The 13,537-nt window shown below is 37.6% G+C and overlaps 1 protein-coding gene across 1 annotated transcript; it reads right to left on the bottom strand.

Moving 5' to 3' along the window:
- Positions 1-4,409: 4,409 nt before the first annotated feature.
- On the bottom strand, positions 4,410-12,631 carry LOC139735785 (uncharacterized). The gene is made up of 8 exons (XM_071646536.1): positions 12,546-12,631; positions 10,960-11,147; positions 10,202-10,306; positions 9,462-9,585; positions 7,827-8,269; positions 6,812-6,900; positions 5,841-5,927; positions 4,410-4,614 (listed from the first exon to the last, which is right to left on the bottom strand). The coding sequence occupies exons 2-8, from the start codon at positions 11,074-11,076 to the stop codon at positions 4,410-4,412; spliced, it is 1,170 nt and encodes a 389-aa protein (XP_071502637.1). The 5' UTR covers positions 11,077-11,147; positions 12,546-12,631.
- Between the last annotated feature and the right edge of the window lie 906 nt (positions 12,632-13,537).

The raw sequence follows: 13,537 nt of genomic DNA on the forward strand, positions 1-13,537 counted from the left end.
GATGATTGAAGTTTGGTAGTGATGCGGATTAAAACCCTCAGGATCCAGGGCAATTTTCTTTTTCTTTTAATGGATTATAATTGGCCAACAAATGAGGGACATAAAGTTGTGCATATTTGAGATGTGCATGATATATTACATTGTATGTGCACTGAGCATGCGCTTGAGGCACAATTGGCAATTAATGCGGTTTATTGTTCCTGGACACAACAAAAAGGCTTGTAATAGAAACATTGGGAAATAAGTAAGATTGTCATCATTATTGTGTATGCAGGGGCGGATCCAGGGAGGACCGCAACCGGCACACGCCCCCCCCCCCTTTATTTTTTGTTGAAACAAAAGAAATAAAAAGAAAAAAATGGGGGGAGGGGTGCGTGCGCCCCCCTTTAATTTTGTAAACGCGCCCCCTCTTTACGAAATTCCTGGATCTGCCCCTGGTATGGGTAGGATGTTGAGCTGCTCAGCTGCTTGGCAGGGGTCTGCACTCTCTGTGAGTGCTTTCCTAGTTATACAATGTATTATATTTTGGTTGTACCCCAATACGTATGTACAGTATTACACTGCATTAATAATATTACATGGTCTTGAATGCAGTTTATACATCTATGGACGACAAATGCGTGATTAACCAAGTGCAATTTATTTCACCATATGTATGAATATATATATATATATATATATATATATATATATATATATATGAAGAGTTTGTTTGCAAAGACCGATAAGTCCGTTTTTGCCAAATGGAGATATTTGCAATTAAAGGTCAAGAAAAATAAAGAGAATAATAAGAATATTTTTGCTTCTTCTGACCATAACTTCAAAAATATACCCTTATATTTAGTGACCAATATATCATTTAAAAGATATAATTTTGTGCTTTATGACAGAGATCGTACTTCAAAATCTTCAAAAATGGACTTATCGGTTTTTGCAAACAAACCCTTCATATATATATAATATAATATATATATATATATATATATATATATATATATATATATATATATATATATATATATACAAGTATATATACATGTATTACAGTGTTAGCATTGGCAGCACTTCTTGTTTTGATCAAGTAGGATTTATTCACAGAGACATAGTGATGTTATTATCTAATACAATCATCATGAAGAAGTCAGAAATGGCACATCCATAATAAAATCATTATACAGCACACAAAAACATAAGAGAAGCTTCAATCATCATTCATTTATTATCTCAAAACATCTGGGTTGATAAACAACTTCATCTTCAGAGCAATCTGCTTCCTTCAATCCTGAAGATTGCTGTAGATACATTAATCAGCAGGGGTTTTTTTTCTGTATGTGTGTTTAGTCATGTCACTGGGATTTTACCCTGCTCTTTGGCAGGTATCTTTAATACTGAGTGACAAATGTTTTCACACATAACAACTTTTATGTTTCTTCAGGACTTGTACACTGTTGAGATCAACTTCTTAAACAGATGTAAAAAAAATCAGTCTTCATTGTCGCAAACAATTTTTTTTTCTTGTCGTAAAGAAATTGCAAACATGTTCTAAATTTCTTGGCAACAAGAAAAACTGTTACCCACTCAGTGAGATAACCCCCCCCCCCCCCCCCCCCATGAGCACTTGAACAAGATTCTCAGTATATTGAATGTTGATAGCAAGTTTGGCTGTCCATTTTGCTTAAAACATTCTTGGCTTAAGACCAAGATTCTCTAAGTTTGAATCATCAAACAAATGTGTTGGGGTATCGCATGTACTGTACATGATGCACATATAAAAACACTGTTTTGCTTTGTTTGTAGCTAGCTACAAGAAGCAACAATAATATCAGGTCATAGTTTTGAAACATATTAATCTGCAATGCATCAATGAATACACAATAAACATTTAGATATATACACCCAATATTCAATTCCTGTCATGCTCATATGTACAGATAGTCCTATGTTCCTATCTTTATATGTCAGTTTCATCACCATTATACATTCCAAGTCCAGAAATGCTATCCAAAATTCATATCAAATCATGTTTTTTTTTTTTTTTTAAATCTAAATACACGTACATGTACTACTTCAATATATCACTAGATTTGATGGGCTTGTTATAGGTAAACATGCTCTTTGAATAAAAAAGAAAGTAAATTGCAGACCTAAAATACTTAACTTGCTAAAGCAGACACAGTTGAACCTTGTTATAACAAGGTTGATAATACAATGTGTTGGGAAAGCTGGATAACAAAGTAATTTTGCAGCCATCATTCCATATTTATTATTTTGTCTTTATCCCTGATATAATGATATACTTGATATAACAATGATATTTCAGTGGTTCACACCAGCTTGTTTGGACCAGATTCCCCTGTAATGTTAAATGTTCATAAGAAATTGCATTCAGAGGGATAGTAGGGACTTTTCGATTGTGTGGACATGTACACCTTTTTCATATATGAACGGCTCCAAATTGCTGCCGTCCACTCGTTATGTCCCTGGTGTTACTGTATCACCCATTTCAATTTTCAGTGCACACCGTTCACGACGTACTGCTATGAAGTCATGGCCCCATCCCCTCCAGTGGGCTGGCAATTGGTGTGCCAAGCAATGAAGTCACTCACGTCCTGAATCTAAGGGGACGTGAAATCCTTGGAAGACGCATTCGCGATTCTGGTGTAGGATGTGTTGGAGTACCTGGAGCATGCACAGCTCCTTAATATGACGTCATTACCTCGACGTCGAAGTCCAGGAGATGAAATTGAAAAGTATCTAGTATGGAAAGGTGATGACTGAAGTTGACCACAGAATTACTTCTTCATTAAATCATTGCATGATGTCATAAGCCCCATGATATCCTCTTCAAGATGAATGCAATATAAAAGCAAAACTGCAATGTTGCTTGACAGTTTTGAAACATTATAAAAGTGCTTAAAATTTTCACAAAATGCACAAATTTCTCAGATTATTTGTAAGTTCAACATGATACACACGAAAACATTTGATAAGAATTCCTCCAATTTTTATACAATGATAGCTGGAGTTACATAATCTACAAAATTTCTATACACAATTTCTCATTAAGAAAATAGCATCATAATCAAGGGAAGAGTGTGGTGATTACTGTTGCACTAATTCCTGTTGACTTAATTTGCCTGCAGAATACACTTACTTGTTACAATGGGGGATATAATCATGTGCAGAACATATCTTGTGGTGAAGTAGAAATTCCATTTTCAATTCCTTATATCAAAATTCTTCAAGCTTTGAGTAAATACACTGCGTAAATGACCCTAAAGTCAATTCTAATGAGACATATGCCCAAAAAAGATATAGATGTATTATTAAAATATTCAAGATTACTGAGGAAGACATATTGTCAAATACATGTTACACTGAACTTGTGAAGTATATACGGCACAATTCTGTTTCTTCTGTGTGAATATTAAATATCATGATACATCAAGGCATTGACAGCATCAGTGGCTGTTAATATTTTTCCAATTCTGTTTGCTCATTCAAAGTTTCTGCCATGTTATGGCAAAGGAAATCAATCTATCAACCAAGACACATAAAATATCAATCAATTCATAGTACAACTACTCAAAACACATCCCAAAAGTTGAAGTAAACATCTTTTTGAAATATATACATTTATCAAAAAATTGCAAAGATTTGAAATATTAGAATGTAAAAGCAAACAAACACAAGTTTAAGTGCATAATCTTACACTAGTCTGAGTAAGTGCAAGAGCTAGGTAAAACACACAAAAAAAGAAACCCCACAAAACCAGCCTTTTCTGACAACTGTACTGCCCAAATCAATGTATGCAACTTCAGTGGCGGCTGAAGAACTAGAAATAAAGAGGCATGGGTGGGAACACAAGGTGATTACAAACACATGGAAAGAATTGGCAGTGAAAAATAGTAGACACATAAAGAGTCAGCAGAAGTAAAATATGTTGTGCCAAAAACTTGGCCCAAAATATGCAGCGCTTAAACAGTGAGATTTTTGGATTTGGCTCTGGCACAAAAAGTATGTAAAGTCCCCAAATACGCCCAAAATTATTCACCTAGACTTGGGTAAGGATGGAAATAAGCATTTTTATGAAATCAAAAGACAATTTCAGAACATGCTTTCTACATCACCAGAGCATCACCAATATAGAGATTCCCTGAATATATTCTTGAAGTATGAAAAAACCTTTACGGAAAAATTTGAAAACAAGGAAGTCCTCCCACAGTTAATGACACTGCACGTTAGTCAACTATGTGCTTGTTCGCACTAATTAACATTTGATTGTATCTACTATACCAATGAAGGAAAGCCTTCATTTGCACACCCCACGCAGAGTCGTTGTGAAATGATTGACTCTTTACTGATATAACCATACGTAAGTGGGAAGATTCCCCGGTGTAGACCATGGCTCATGGCGTAAAGCCTGACGAGCTGTCGAACCCGCCGGGACTGTTGCAGCTGCTGTTGGGGCTGCCATAAGGCCCGCTGGGACTGTGCACATTTTTGAACTTTTCAAGAATCTTCTGGTTGAAGGAGTCCACGTTCAGGGTCAATGGCACCCCACTTCTTGGTGGCTTGGAGGGAGCCCTCTTCTTTGGTGTACGGCCAGGTGACCTGAACAAACAAAACAGAAAAGGAATTAAAATAGAGTATGAATCATTCACTGCCTACATATAGAGCGATTCGGGTTCGTTGAGGGCAACAGACAATTTGTGGCACTGGGTGCAGCCATGAGCTCATTTTGCGGTGTCTTAGCCGACCCCCCCCCCCCCCCCCCCCCCCTCCCCCACCCCCGGGCAACATGTTTATCGCGCACTTGTAACAAAGGTTCGCGCACTAAGCAAGCGTTCATGCACTCAGTACGAGATGCATATTGGCTGAAACAACCATGCATCAGTTTTTCATTCCGTGCGCGGAAGGGGGTGGGGCAGACTATTAGGCAGACTTGTGAAAAGGCCTCAAAAGTCATCTAAAGAGAGTGTGTAATAGTATACAGACATTGCCCTTTTAGAGGTGTAATAATTATAACAGTAAACAACACATCAGAATCTGCACCCCCCTCCCCCGATTCAGTATAGCCAAAAAAGCCCAGCCTCATTAGGTGAAAGGGTGAAGGGGATCACGATGCACTAGCACTGCATGTAAGAATATTGCTAAGGAGCAGACACCTGCTACAAATTTGAATACTAGTACCGTACTGTATGTTTACGCCATATATTTGGCCGACTTTCTAATTTTGCAAATTTTAATAAGTTGGAACAAAAAGAACTCTTTCCGTTCTTTTGTCACAGGCACATCATTAAACTAGAGAAGCACTCTTAGAGCGCAGACCTCCGCCCAGCAGCTATTTTCACCAATGATCTTGTTCTTCCCTAGAGATCAGTGATTTCCACCCATACGTATGCACACTGAAAATCGCCCAATATCCCAATATAGAAGCCTTTTGTTATGTCATCAACCTTCAGCTGTGCGACTCATCGCCTGCCCTAGCAGAAACTAGAGCACGCACTTTAGTGCGCATATGCAAAACTCATAAATGCACAGCTTGAAGTCCAAAGTTCATTGACCCTACCTGCCAAAATATCAAAAATCCTTCATAAAATCCACAAATATTCCTGGATCACTAGCAAAACTTAATCATCTGTTGCTTGTGTCATTCTCGACCTTTACTGCAAGTTTCATCCAAATCCATTCCCTACTTTTTTAGTTATTTTGCACACGGACAAACAAATAAACAGTAGTAAAACATAACCTCCTCCCTTGGCGGAGGTAACAATGCTTCATGCAGGGGCAGTGATGAAAGGCCATGAGCAAAACACCCTTGATGGAGAAAGGCTCACCCCGATTTGACTGTCTTGAGCTTGCCCTTGTCGAAGGCCAGCAGTTCATCGTGGATGCTAGAGATGGAATCCAACGACGTGGTGGAGCTGAAAGGAGGCAAGAAACAGATAAAGAAAACAAATTTAAATTACATAATTACATGATGAATATATAATATAGGGTATTTGGAATGCTTCTCACTACTCTGTGTCCTAAATGGGCACAAATGGGCACATATGTACATCCATGCAACATGCATACATACATTAATACACACATGAAAACAAGCACACATGTATAATTACACACAAATGTGCAATCATAATGTAACAGTCGGATGAATAATAAAAAGAGATGAATTATGAAACAAATACAAGAATAAATGAGCCAATGTTTTGAAATAATGATGGAAAGACACAAAAAAAGCAACATCAATTTCTTTTCTTGGATCACAAAGTCATTTAATAAGTTTTGATGTTTGTTGCAAGTCTGTGCAAACTTACCATCATACATATAGATTGCAATGAAAGGAATGGATTCAAATCATGAATACTGCAGGACAACAAAGGCAAAAAGGCTTCGCCTCAATGAGTGTAATGCGATTCAATGAAAATTCTCAGAACGCTATTGGTTGCCCCTGGGTATGCCGGCAAGTGAGTTTTGATGTGGAAGCTCTATTATCATGGCAACTTATCACAAAAAACAATATCCAAATGACCAGAAAAAGTGCTTCAATCTGGAAAGAAACATTCAATCTTCATCTCTTTAATTTGTGGTAACTGAAGATTGTGTAAGAAGCATTGAATTTCAGAATTTTCCGCCAAAAGTTCAGAAGTGCCCAGAAATTAGTTGAGTATTGGAACTTCTCATTTGATCAACAACAGAGGGAATTTTCTTGGCAATTTTTGTAGGTTTCTTGGACCAAACAGCAGATATACTGTCTGCTTGCAAGACTTGACAGCAGGTGCAGATAACTGGAGTATTAACTTACCCAACTTTCTTGAGTTGGGTCAAGCGTGGGTCAGATTTCAGGATGCTCTTCTTAGCAGGACTCTGCGGCAGGCCAGTTGGGGTGGTCATCTGCATTGGGCAGGAGAAAAAAAAGGTATAAACTAATAAATAAACAAATGAATAAAAAATACAAACAATAATCAAACAAAGATTCTACAAACCAAACATACCAGCAAATTGTCAGATAAGCTCTTCATAGAGCACTACAGTCACATGACCAGAGAAGATGTCTGGCGGTTCCAAGCTTGGCCATGCTCTAAATTGCACTTTCTGGCTCAAAAACACAAGTTTTGCAAAGCCTGTGAATTAGCATGGCTATATATTGATTATTTCCATAATATCTACTGTACATATATACAGTAATTTCTTTTTTTTCGGGGGGCGGGAGGGGGGGGGGAGGGAGGGGGTAATAGACAATGAACACATCTTTTGGGTGGACACAATTTAAGATTCGTCTGTGAATCTCTAAAGATGTATTGTTTTTGGAAGTTTTTGCTCTTTTTGATGCCATATGGCAGGGCTCGACACTAACTTTATTTTTCAGTGGCCCGATGGGGCCACCAAAATCATCAATTTCAAATTTTTGGTGGCCCGAAAAAAAAGAAGAAAAACATTGATAAAAGTCCATTTTTTTTTTAATAAGTCGCACACTCACTGCATGCATTTATGCATTTCCGGCGCAAAGAGTTACGAATTTATTGACACACTTTTCAAAAAATTCTGGTGGCCTCGGGCCACCAAATTTGCCCTTTTCTGAAATTTGGTGGCCCGACTTTCATTTTTGGTGGCCCCGGTCCACCGGGCCACCGTTAGTGTCGAGCCCTGCATATGGACACTTTGGACACTTAATTAACAAACAAGTGCATTATTATCTAAACGAACAAATGGTGTTTTTCTTTGCACCGTACTTTCATAAAATAAAGTTCAGTGTGTACGGCACACTTGTGTAAATGGGCTACAAAACTTTACGGTAGCTTTACTTCTAAAATGTGAACGGGGTTTTGAATGCTTACTGTGTTTGTCCTCTCTTGTAGTGGTCTCTTGGTGCTGCTCCCAGGGGTGGGTGTAGGCATCTGGGACATTGGGGGAGGAGGAGGTGGAGGAGGGGGAGGGGGAGGGGCAACTGAGGGGTGAGCAGGTATTTCCCTCGCCTCCCTGGAGCCTTTCTTGCTCCCATCTTTTCTGCTGCCAGATCCTGAGCCATTCCGGAGGGGTTTCCGTGGCGATGGTGTGATACTAAGTACAGACTCCCCCATTTCAGTGGAGTCTTCTTTGGTAGAGTCTTTCCTGTTTGATCCGGGGGGAGGGTACGGAGGAGGTGGTGGGGGTGCAGGGCCCTTGGTCCTCTTCGGAGCCACTCGCTGGTGGTTGCCCCTGGTGGAGCGCTTTGCAGCCAGACGCTTTGAGAAGCGCTTTGCAACTGGACTAGATTTTGTATCTGTTTCAAGAAGCAAAACCACATTAAGACTTCACCTGTATTCACAGAACTTTGATGCACTAAGATTTTTGTGTTTTGTTTTCTTTTGTTTTGTTTGTGGTCAAACACAAATCACTGATACTATCCAATTCTTCTTGAAGCAGGAAATAGATACTTTAGCACCTCAATCTCTGAAGTTACAGTTGACAGCATCTCAAGAAGATTTCCAGATTTTCTACCCCAAATGGGTTATGAATCCTACCAGCCTTGGCTTTAGTCTTCTCTCAACCTCTGAAAATTCTAAGCTGTGCTACCATAGGCATACACACAGCTTTTGTGCTTTTTTTTTTTTGTACTTTATGTTTACCAAAAACACAGAAAAAATTGAGAAAATCCCATTTTTCTTCAACAGTAATATACATGTATGTTCCATTATTTTTCTTTTTCTTGTTGACCTGATGTAATTCATAACATAGATTCCATTCTTGAATGTTTGGAGTTGTACAGTCAGACAAATATCATGCTCACAAACATCTAAGTAATCATGCTCAATGTAAATGAAAAAAAGGGGGAAAAAAAGATCAAACAACTTTATAACATACTGTAAAAGTGGATATCTTTGCGCGACTAATTTTTCGCGCTTGGCCGGGTCAGAAGAGTTTCTAATTTTTAATTCCGCGGAATCAAGACGTCATGCACAGGAACATACGGCGAGCAATAATATTCGTGAGCTTTTATTTTCGCGCTCATGTTTGGATGCGCGAAATGCACGAAAATTTCAACACCGCGAAATTTCCACTTTTACAGTAGGCGAACACGACTACCTCTTTAAATTTAAGAAAAAAAGGTTGGTGCCAGTAAATCTATAAATGTGTGTCTTTTAACAATTTCATTATCTTTACTATTCTTGCAGGTACACCTGAAAAGTCTCTCCTCACACAATAAAGAAGGATAGAAGGTTTTGCAAGTGACACATTAGAACTTTATTTCAGCTCTGACATCATCTGAGCATATTTTTCTTTTCAACACTGGTGCTCTTGCTTCTTCCAATAGGTACATGTGGAGTGTGTAACCATGCTTCAAGGCTGGGAGACCCATATACAGTATCTTGAGAATAGTTGCATTTTTTTTCCCTTCTTCTTCTCTTTTTCAATTTCTTTCTCTTTCTAGTACAGCAAGAATTATGTTTTAGGACTAAGAGACTAATACCAACCTTGAGCATAATTGAAGACTTTACACATCTCACTTTGTAGCTGGCAGATTCTATCTTCCGTTTCCTCCTCTGTGATGTCATTTAGCATAAAGTTTGGGCCCTTGAATCTCTCCAACACCTTGCACTGACATGGGAAAAAGTGTTGTGTGTAATGATACAAATACAAATATTGAATGGTCACGAGTGCGATGGTACAAGATTTCTCACGAGTGCAAAATCTTGTTTCATTGCATGAGTAGAGACTATACACTATTTGTTCTATACAACACCTCGGACATCAACAGATGTGGTCCACACAGATTCTTGAATTTAGCACAGAAAACCAAAACACCTTATCATCACAGAGTGCTCAGAAAGGTAAACTTTACATTCACAAACATGAAACTCTACTATTAAAGCATTTCTTTAATGAAAAGGTCAGAAATACAGAACAAACCAAGTTGCATTTTAAGGGCACAGTTGCTGTCAATTCTATGAAGTTGTAAGATCAACATTTATGATAGAAAGATGGAGAACTTTAATCTGTGATGCCCCTAACATGCTGTGATATTGGCATTGCCAGGGGTGGAGGAACATGGTCATAAAATGTATCCCATAAGCTGCTGCTTTTCTCTCACATGGTCTAGAGAACTCAGCATTACAACTAATACACTCTGGGATATGCAACAGCCCACGACTGTCGACAACTGCATAATTTGTAAGCTCCGGCTTTGTATCACTTTGTATCCAGGTAATTGTACCTTGAGGTATGCGAAGATTCCCTCGTTTTCCGTATCCTCTTGCTTTTTCCTGGCCAGAATCTTCCTGAATACCTCAGGATTGCTGTCCATGTAGCCAAGCAAATTCTGTGAGAGAAGGCAAAACACAATCATCACGCTGCTTCTGAAAGTCTTGCATAAAGTCACTTGTGACAGCATCAAAACTGATGAGCCACTCTCTTTGGGAAGTGAAAGAATGGTCTAGTTAATATCTGTTAAAGTCTGTTACTTTGAGTTATTTCTCTGCTACTGCACACATTAATCATGAGAAGATTAAGAACATACAATGTGTATTTTCAGCATTTGAAATGAAAGGCTCATGACAGTAAACATTTTTTTTAAAGCAATTTTTTTTTTTCCCGATGCAAAACTTGTAACAAGTTGGTCGTATTTTGGTCTAACCACACTTACTTTGTGTTATGTTGGGTATTTTTTTCCTTCGAACATAATGATGCTTCAGTACAGTAACATAATAAACAAGATAAGATATTGAAGTATTATGGAGGTCAGTGAAATAAAAATTTTGAACTAAAAACAGAGATATATAAAATTCCTTCTCTCATTATCTACCACAAGCTTAGATATTGAGATCACACATTGTAAGTCAGAAAATCAAACATTTGAACACTCAAGTTTGATTGGCTGATACCTGAGTTATGCTTGATTTTCTGATTTATGTTTGATTGCATCTTTTAAATGCAACAGGGCCAGTTCCCTTTGTTTCACTGGTGGAAAAATACCTCTAAGGCTGCAAACGTCTCCGTGCTTCCCTGTTCTTCATACTCCCGTGAAGAAATCCTCGAGCAGTAACTCTGAGCCAGCGGAGTTGCTGGGTCGTATTCGCCAAAGGTTTCCATCTCTTCTTCTTTGCAGGCAACCAAAATGAAGCCTTTACTCTCACAATGTGACAAGGGATGCCACTTGATACCTGTACAGGGTAGAACAAGTACAACATATGAAACGTATGCACTGAAATCTGATGTCCAAGATATCTCTTTTTATTAGGCTCCTTAAACAGGGTACAAACTGCAATATTAACAAATCTGTTCACTTACAAATTTGTATGCCTTGGCTTAGTTTACATTTATGAATTTTAGAGTACTTGTTGGCGATGGCATGAAAATGAAGGGACTTCATTATGATGTGGTCTGCACAAGAGTTTGTAAAGTATTGCTATTACTGTACATGTACTACTAGAGTAGAGGGTCTATTCAGTTTCATTCATTTCATCTAATTTTTCAGGTAAAAAGCAAATATAAACAAACACTTTCTATACAGAAATAGCACTCATTGAAAAACTATTTACATACGTGGTAAGCAAGCAATATGACAAAACAATCAGCATTTATTATAACTATGAAAAATGAAATAGGATATATCAGCAAAATGACGTGGCTTGACAGGTACACACAGCAGGTACATGTACAAACTTGTTGTATTATATCGTCGCTGGGGCGACAAGACCTCGTATCTACAAAATGTCAAATGTTCAGGAGACCAAAAAACATGGCAGCCAAAGCACTGTATCAAATAGGAAAGCCTTTCCTTTGACATGCCATGATGGCTTCATTTTTTGGGGTAAGACTGCCAGGATTTGGACAGGACATCACTTAACTGATTTTCTTACCATTTATCCCAAAAAGTAGTTTTCACCAAAATTTCAGATACGAGGTCTTGTCGCCCCAGCGACGATATGTATTGAAGACACATCCATGTATGGCATTTGGAAAGATTTACAGCGACAGTTCAAATTAACTAATGTGTATTTTGTGTACATGTACATGCAAGTACGTGTACATGTGAGTGTGTGTGTGTGTGTGTATGTGTAGAAAGGATGTTTAACAGAATTAGGCCGAGTTACATACATGTACCGGTAGGTCTGAAAATAGAGACAAAAGATGAAAATTGAACTCTACTTGATTGGTGCCAGGTTTTCAATAAATTCAGGATTCAGGAATTGAATATTGTTTAACAATGGATCATCAGCATCATGATCATGGAGGAATGAAATATGATTAGTATTATCAGGGAGGTGAGACGAAATCATCTTTCTGGTATGTAGTGGTATTATAATGATCATCGCACTGACATGACTGACTGGAGTGGAAATTTATACAGTACAGTAGTAGAGTAGAATGTTGTACAGTGATCATGGTTCGGTCTTTTTTGCAACACCAATTCAGATTGGTGGGACCACTGTATTTTGCTTTCTACCAGCGTCTACGCAACTAATGGCCATTACAACTAATCTAGGTGTCTCGAAGCTACGTTCTAATACCAATTTCCTAAATGCAATAAGAAGGGAATAATAACATATTGTACTTACTTTTCCTTCTTTTACTGGCAGTTGCGCTAAAATCCTCAATCACAAGCAAGAAGGTGGCGGTATTATCGGTCCACCGGTCGCGGTCGCGGTCCAATCTTTCAAGCTTCGCACCAATTTAATACGTCACCAAACTATACACTCTCATTGGCTGAGCCAACAAACCTGTACATGTACATAAAAGTTCACCTGTGTACGGATGAAAATGACAAAGTGCAATACACTTTACAAGAGCCCTTTCGTTGGTGGTGTAAGCAAGGGGGTGTGCGTTTTTATTCTTTTATTTTTTGTTCATTTATATATTTTTCAAATTTTATCTATTTATTTTTTCAAAGTTATCATTATTATTTTTTATTTTTTGTTTTTTATTTTTTTTAATTTTTTTATTTATTTTTTTATTTTTTTTATTTTTTTATTTATTTTTATTTTTCATTATTATTATTATTTTTTTATTTTATTTTATTATTATTATTTTTTTATTTTTTATTTATTTATTTTTTTTTTTGGGGGGGGGGGGGGGAGAATCCGGGGGACGGGATGGGGAGGGGGAAGGGGGTGTTTGGGTGGGTTCAAAATTCTAATAAATAGTGAGCATTTCTATAAAAATATACATTGTACCCCTCCGACGATCTGATGGGATTTATAATTTCAAACGTATGAAATCATTTTTTAACTTGTGTTATCATTGTTATTGTTATTATTATCATTATCATTATTATTATTATTATCATCATTATCATCATCATCATCATCATCATTTTCTTTCTTTTTTTAACTTCAATAACTTGGTTTGACTATGGAGATATAGCTCCATGGTTTGAATTACAATACATGTATCATCCATGAAGAAAAGTGTCTGACCATCTCCGTAACGATACCAAATTGTCTTGACCTTACAGTCCTTATACTTCACCAAATTCAGCTATTAAAACCTGGTGGCTTGTGTATTAAGTCTATGGAGATTTCAGAATTCAGTATGGAACGGGTTGATATCT

This window comes from Diadema antillarum, unplaced genomic scaffold, assembly GCF_040938485.1.
Source record: "Diadema antillarum isolate AM-2024a unplaced genomic scaffold, OU_Dant_1.0 seq00000597_RagTag, whole genome shotgun sequence".
In the NCBI taxonomy this organism is placed as follows: domain Eukaryota; kingdom Metazoa; phylum Echinodermata; class Echinoidea; order Diadematoida; family Diadematidae; genus Diadema; species Diadema antillarum.

Bases quoted from the DNA above. Each gene is read 5' to 3' on its own strand.
- LOC139735785 (XM_071646536.1), bottom strand. From the start codon at position 11,076: ATGGAAACCTTTGGCGAATACGACCCAGCAACTCCGCTGGCTCAGAGT. The intron at 9,586-10,201 runs GTACAATTACCT...TTCCCATGTCAG, and splicing joins GAATCTTCGCATACCTCAAG to TGCAAGGTGTTGGAGAGATT. The intron at 8,270-9,461 runs GTTGGTATTAGT...TTCTTGAAACAG, and splicing joins AGTCTTCAATTATGCTCAAG to ATACAAAATCTAGTCCAGTT.